Raw genomic sequence first — 7,513 nt, forward strand, 5'->3', positions numbered from 1 at the left:
TTTCCCTTAATAAGTGTCTATTGGTGATTTGTAGAACTTTTAAGGGGCAATACAATACTTTAATGAAAAAATTTCGCCGGACTTCTCCTTAAATTCTTAAAATTGGGACAGTTATAATTATATTCAGACATAATAATTTATCAAAAAGATATGATGATGATGATCTTGAACATATCTTTAGTTATGCAGTCTGCTTACTACATGTCAAGTTCTGGTATCTTATTGTATCATTCAGTTAATGTTATCTAGTTTACATAAATGCACTAATCAAGTCATTGTCAATGCTGCAGTCCCCGGCACCTTTTTCCTGCCCCTTCAGCCTTGTTTTCAGCATTCAGCCTATACTAAAAAAAGGAAGAGATCTATTAAATAAGGAGGGACTTGTAGTTCATGCAGCATGAAAGTGATGACTTGTTCCCTTTAAAACTATGCATCTGTTCAGAATAAATGCTGGTGTAATGATGATCGGGATAATGTTTCTTGCTTTTTTATCCCCATCATAAGCTTTAGCTCTGATTCCAGAAATCAGGCTTTGTTGCTATAGATTCAGAGCACATTTGTTATATTTTCAACTACAGAGCAGCAGTATAGCGTTATTTTTAGTATTTCACCCACTGTGAAAGGTACTGTATGTTTGCAGCTGGAATTCTTACGATATTATGTCATTATTTTGCAGGGAAAGCAAACAAAAAAAAGCCATTGTTTCCCACCAATGAACAGAGATCATCGAAAAATTATCCACGACCTTGCTGAGGTGTACGGTGTAGAGTCTGTGAGCTATGACAATGAGCCCAAACGCAATGTTGTTATCACTGCAGTAAAGTGAGTTATAATTCACATTGTTCTTCATCCAAAGTAGATTAGTAAAGTTGATACATGTCAAGTCTTTGGGCAGACGGCGGAATTCGCTGGCGAATATCAGTGGGTGAAACTATAAGCGGATTCCGTTGCGCAGCCACCATTTGGAGTCTCTGCGCGGATTCCAGAGTGTGCACATACCCTTACTTGTGTAAATCTTTAGGTGTTTGGGTGATCAGTGTTATTGAAGGATGAGCAATAATGCCATTGGATCAGGAAACAAATGTTAGCAGGTGCAGTGTAGTTAGTGATTGTCAATAAAAAAAATATTTTGAGGTGTCATGGAGAAATGTAAAAAAGATTTGATTGACCACCACAATTTTTTTAAATGAGCAGTGAGAAGCAGTCAGCAAAGCATTTTCCTTCCCATCTCCCCCCTTGCTGCAGGAGAATCGCTCTATAGTCTTTCTCTAGAATCTGTCTCTTGTGGCACAGAGAGGAAATGAAGCTCTTAGCTGAGCACTTCTCCCCGCTTGTTCTAGCAGTCAAAGATGTTCAGACTCCAACTGTTCAAAACTTTTGACGTCTCTTTGTTGTCACTTTAAAAAAGAATCCATCAGCTGCAATTCACTTTGCAAACTACTGACTCTGTTGGATGGAATTACAACAAGAAGACACGTTACCTTTCATATATTCAGCTGTGCTTCCAGAATGTAGAAAAATACTTTTATTTTCTGGTTGCAAAGAGGTTTTCCCAAGCTCCTGATCTACTGTGAGCTAGAATGTCTCATGTAGCACTCCAGGAGCTCTGGAAAGCCTCTTTAACTTTTTATTCCATTAAATAACAGCATTTTTCTACATACTGGAAGCACAGACACATATATAAAAGGTACCATATCTCTTGTCCTAACAGCATCAGCAATTTGGAACATGATTTGCAGTTTTCCCTTTAGGGAGGTTTGTTTTATTCAGTACGAGATATGGCAGGTGTAGTCTGTGATTAATAAACATGTATATAAAACATCTTTATTGTAATACTTTTGCAGAGGCAAATCTATGTGCCCAAATGTTTCCCTTATGTCTGTAATTGAAAGAGAAATCCAGGCACGACCACCTCCCCCCATCGCCCACTATAGACATCCAACTGACAGGTAAGTGATCACAAAGAGATGGTTAAACCTGCTGTTTTTTCTATTTTATAAAGCAAGTACAAAAGAAAACCTGTACTAGTTTAATGCCTTACAGAGTTGGAGAATATGCAGTGTGAACATGTTTTTGTTAAAGCGTACCTGTCATAAAAAATATATATAAATGTATATATATATATGTGATAAAGTATGTCACAGAGACCTCAACTGTTTTGATTGAGTGACTGTTACTGGTTAGGAGAAAGATCTCTAAAGAAGCACACGTTTAGAGCATTCACTCCCAGTTCTGTGTCACGTGACCTAGACCGACTTCCAGTGCAAGTGCATTTGGCCATCCAGGTCTTCTACATACAGAGCGTGCCATAGCTTCTACCTATCGGTCACGGGCAGACTCTGATTAAAAACTTTTGACATGTCTCAGGACAAAGCTTGACAAGGCCCTGCTGGGTCGCAATATTGCTTCTTTGTATGTTGCATGAATAAAATTCACTGAACTTTATGCTACTGGATGCTGTCGGATCACTCCGCATCTGATGTCTCGGGACATGTCAAACGTTTTTTTTTTAGTGACACGTATGGTTAAATTTTAAAGCTCTACAACTATCAAGTTTTGCCTAGTATTAATTTTGCGAAACACTTACTGAACACAGCTCTGTATTGCATGTAGTGGGCTAGGTTATGTGACCATGTGCTTGCAAATTTGTATTTCAGAAATGGTGGCAACAGTGGCCCACAGAAGACCATGCGTGAAGAACCTACAATAGACTACTTTGATGTTCAAGACTAGTGACATTTGCAGTAGCTGAGAATACAGGAGGGGGTTTGTGGACTTCTGTGACTACTAAGTAGTGAAATCATACATAACACATTTTTAGTAGTCATAGGTTTGATACGCATTCATGAAGCACTGCTGATACCTGCACAAAACATCACGATTTCTGGTCTATAAACAATAAGAATAAACAAACTAAAACTGCAGAATACTATCCATCTCATGAATTAGCTGAACTAGCCATTTCAACAATGCAATATGTACAGTCTTGGTGCCTGATTAATATTTTTTATTTGTCATATAGAGGGAGAATGAGGGGGATTTAGACATGTTGCTTCCCAGGACAGATACTATCTTGCTCCAGTTTCTATTTCTACTCATCTACCTGCCAAACCCTGTAATTGCTGTAGAATATTGTGACCATGCAGCTCTTCAACAACACAGCTAAAGGGGCCAGATTGTTTCCTTAAGGGTCCACATATAGTGAAACAGCATTATTAAAATGTGTGAAATTATGGTAAAATGAAAACAGCACAGAGGCCTTAAATGTTTTTATATTTGTTACTGAAAATCTTAATGGCAGCTAAGAGCCTATTCTGGATGAATAGTGTGCTTGTAGTGTATTAATCTTTTACTTGCTTACCGTAAGACTTCATTCTTTGCGTTTAGATACTACAGATGCATTCATTAAGGATTTATACTATAACAGTCCAGAGAGCTATAACCTCTATAAGGCTCTTCCTCTTTAAAGAGGAATAAAGAGGAACCTTCATCCTCGGCTCCCTGTGCAAAATAGGGAGCTATCAGCAGGTTAGGTGTGTCTTACCTGCTGATACCTCCCGAGGATGAAGGTATGTCTCTTATCTTCATCCTCGGCATCATTCCCATACAGTTTATAATATTATCATGTCTCCAGTAAGGTCATTAGGAGCACTGAGGGAGGGGGGGCGCGCTATCACCCCCAGAGCACCGTTCCTCCCTGCTCCATTGATCAGTAGAAGGGGCAGATTAATGCTCTGGGGGTGGAACAGTGCTCCTAACTGCCTTAATGGAGACACAATTACATTAACAACTGTACAGGAACAGTGCCGAGCATGAAGGTATGAGACATTTCTTCATCCTCGGCACCCCATGAACAGCTGGTTAGATTTGTCTAATCTGCTGATAATTACTCTTTAAAGGGGTTATCCAGTGCTACAAAAACATGGCCACTTTCTCCAGTCTTCTTGTCTCCAGTTTGAGTGGGGTTTTTGTAAGTCTGTTCCATTGAAGTAAATAGAGTTTAATTACAAACAACACCTGAACTGGAGACAAGAGTGGTGATGTCTCTGGAAGAAAGTGGACATATTTTTGTAGCACTGGATAACCCCTTTAATGTGGTGCTAAGATGGTACTCTCTCACACAATGTTCAAATCAGGAATGACACTATTGTAAAGTCAGGTTGCTAAGGTAACCGTTTGACACCCAGCAAGGCTTATGTAAGAGTCATATTAATTAAAATAGGACCTGTGCATTAAACCTGCAGGGTTTTAGAGTTGCTCCGGCAGACTAACCGCCCAGCATGGGTTGCGTCTTCCCATGTCTAACTTGAAAATTTAAGTGGGGTACACTTTAAAATGTGTCTGAACACTGTCATGACAGGGCACTGTATCTCTTATTACTGGCTACTGTATGAATCTGAAAGTCTGACACTACTAGAATATAATTACATAATATGTTACATATCATTGTGCATTTTTAACAATATGATACCTTGTCTTTAAAATATTTAAAGGCAGATATAAATAGGACCCATGTGGTATCTGCCCGCTTGTTACAGACATGTTGGATAGTAAATAAGGACTGAAAGAATAATTTATACACCACAGTGTAACAAGAACAGTGTGCTGTAAAATTTCATTTCATGTCTTTTCTCTTGGATGAATGTTGGTGACATTTTGCTTATGTGGTTGTGGCTGTCATGACCTTTTAATAGCTGTCTGGAAAGATATTTATACTGCAAATTATATGATAGTCAAAACACCTGTTTATTAGTACGATGCAATGGCACAGTAGATTGGACACTGTTTAGAGACCCTGCCGATCTCTAAACTCCTCTCTATCCACCATAATCTCAACATTCTTTAACAATTTCAAAATAAAGTATCTAATGCATCTAACAAGCATTGATTTTACATGTTAATATATTTTTGTTGGATCAGTGTTTAGGTTTCATTAGATACTTTATTTTGACGAATATAGCCTGCTGACATGTCTCTTTTGTGCACTGGGTGCTGAGGATGAAAGCAAGTCTCTTACATTCATCCTCAGCACCCTGTGCACAAAAAAGACATGTCAGCAGGCTAAATTCATCTAGTCTGCTGATAATTTCTCTTTTAATGAATGATCTGGGTTGTGTAGCTAAAGTAGAATACCAGAGTCTGAAAAATAAGCTGAAGTTGAAGGGCTATCTGCAACCACCTACTCAACCCATTTCAGGCTGGGAAGACTGGTAGGAAATCTAGAAAAGTAAATTTCCTATGAGCACTACTTTATCTTACAAACTTTGATCTGTGAGAAGGTCCAGTGTCACAGTGATATTTCTAGCTATTCTTATAAGCCGCAATTTTATACTGTATTTTATTACTTTGCTTTTGTGTCCCACGAACAAATCATCTCAAGCCTTATTATTAGCAAATTATATCTGCAGTTTCTATACAAGTTCCCTTCTTAACTCCTTCCCACCTATGCATCTTATATTTATACATTCCTGTTAGGAGTACATGCAATACTTCCCTTTCACCCTAACACAAAATATTTTTACTTGTGTACAAAGGCAGCTAAGTTCTGCAGAGAGAGAAACAGAAGAGAAATAAGGGGGAGATTTATCAAGCAGTCATGAGCCCTGGTAAAATGAAAGCTGAGCTGTGATTTGTTCCTATAGAAAACAAAACCATTTTGTTTCTTTAGGAATCCCAACAAATGGTGAAGTAAGTGTTTGCACATATTCTTTGGCTGGTAAGGATCATTTACATACTGCAATTGTACACAATGTGACTTGAGCTTTGTGCACACTTACAAACAGCAGGGAAATCCATGCTCTTGTTGCCCTAATAGACACTAAGTGGGAGATTTATCAAGTCTTACAGTAATAATGTTTCTTGCACAAAGCAATCAGTCAAAACTCAGCTTTCACTTTAACAGTGATCATGAATATTTGAAAGCTGCGCCTGGTTGCTATGGGGCAACAAAGAACAATACTACTGTATATATACTTATATACAACCAATTGATTAAACATCGTAATTGTTCAATAAATTCATTGTACGCAAGCATAACTTACAAGTATAAGATCAGCCGTACAAGAGAGGCAAATGATAAATCCCTCTTTATCTTTGTTCTTGGAGCTATAGTGATGCCCTACATTACACATTGTTAACATATATCTAAACACTAACGCAAAGTAACTTAAAATGAGAAGTCGAAAATGTACAATTACCAATTACAGCAAACCTCCAGCATGTTGCATTATCATAACACATCCTAGGAAACATTAATTAATGATAAGATATATAGTAGACTGAGTGTATTAGGACTGCTCTTAGACAAAGTGGTTTGGATATGACTTCTTTATGGGTAAAGATCTATTTAATACACTTCCTGAAAGGCATATTCCCATATTAGATTATCATGGCTGTGAGGGATATAACCCTTCCACTTCTATGGTATGCTGCCATAGATGCATTGTAAGTTTCAGAAACAGCATAGCACCACATGCTCCTCAGTTACAGAAATAGTGTTGCTCATTGTGCTGTTTCTGTGACATCCATTTACTTCTTTAGAAGTTACAGAAACAGTGTGCAACAGTCTGCATAGCAAGATGATGATGGTAAGACAATTCAGTTACAGAGGTGGGATTATGCATCTATCAGACATTTTTAACATATTCTGTGCATAAGCCATAAATGTCTGAGGTGGAAATGCTGCTTCAAAACATAAAAAAAAATTATTTACCATATTTTCTGGCATAAAAGACTAATTTTAACTTTTCCAGTTAAAATATAGAGTTTGGGATATACTCACCGTATAAAACTACTCCTCTTCCAACGCACACCAAATAAAAATTAATAAAAAAAACATCATGCAGCAGCAAGATCTGAGAGGCAGAGAAGGAGGTACAGTAATACTGGTAGGATACAAGGGTGGGCCAGACAGGTTAAAGAGATGTTTTTCTAGGCATAGCGCCACTCTACCATATCTTTTTCCCATACCTGGACGCCTGCAGCCTGCTCTGCCCTTCATACGGTTACCCCGACACCAGATTCTCCAGTCCGGTTCCAAAGTTTTTCAGCACCCGCCCTATAGGATGACACCCATCGTATAAGACAACCCCTGATTTTGATAAGATAAAAAGTAGTCTTATACGCAGGAAATTACATGTGCCAGTTCCCTGTCTTTGTATTATTTCAAGACTTTAATGGCAATGGAGGGGACAGTGATGTTAAAGGGTTTATCAAGGCTTAGAAAAACATGGACACTTTTTTGTCCACTCTTTAGTGTGGTTTTGCAGCTTAAAGTGACTCTGTACCCACAATCTGACCCCTCCAAACCGCTTGTACCTTTAGATAGTTGGTTTTAATCCAAGATCTGTCCTGGGGTCCGTTCGGCAGGTGATGCAGTTAATGTCATAAAAAACAACTTTTAAACTGGCAGCCCCGTGCCCTTTGGCCGTATGCATTAGGCTGGCACACCCTCTCTGCCCCTACTCCCCGCCCTCCTCATAATTAGGAATGCTCTAGGCAGATTGTCTCCTAT

At 38.5% G+C, this 7,513-nt stretch overlaps 1 protein-coding gene across 1 annotated transcript in view; it reads left to right on the forward strand.

The window, feature by feature from the left end:
* NFX1 (nuclear transcription factor, X-box binding 1) overlaps positions 1-4,985 on the forward strand; it is a 118,130-nt gene extending 113,145 nt beyond the window's left edge. The window contains exons 22-24 of the mRNA XM_069958167.1: positions 677-822; positions 1,845-1,949; positions 2,658-4,985. Coding sequence (XP_069814268.1) covers positions 677-822; positions 1,845-1,949; positions 2,658-2,733 — 327 coding nt within the window. The 3' untranslated portion in view covers positions 2,734-4,985. The remainder of the gene's footprint in view (positions 1-676; positions 823-1,844; positions 1,950-2,657) is intronic.
* Positions 4,986-7,513: the final 2,528 nt, after the last annotated feature.

This window comes from Dendropsophus ebraccatus, chromosome 2 (assembly GCF_027789765.1).
Source record: "Dendropsophus ebraccatus isolate aDenEbr1 chromosome 2, aDenEbr1.pat, whole genome shotgun sequence".
NCBI lineage: Eukaryota > Metazoa > Chordata > Amphibia > Anura > Hylidae > Dendropsophus > Dendropsophus ebraccatus.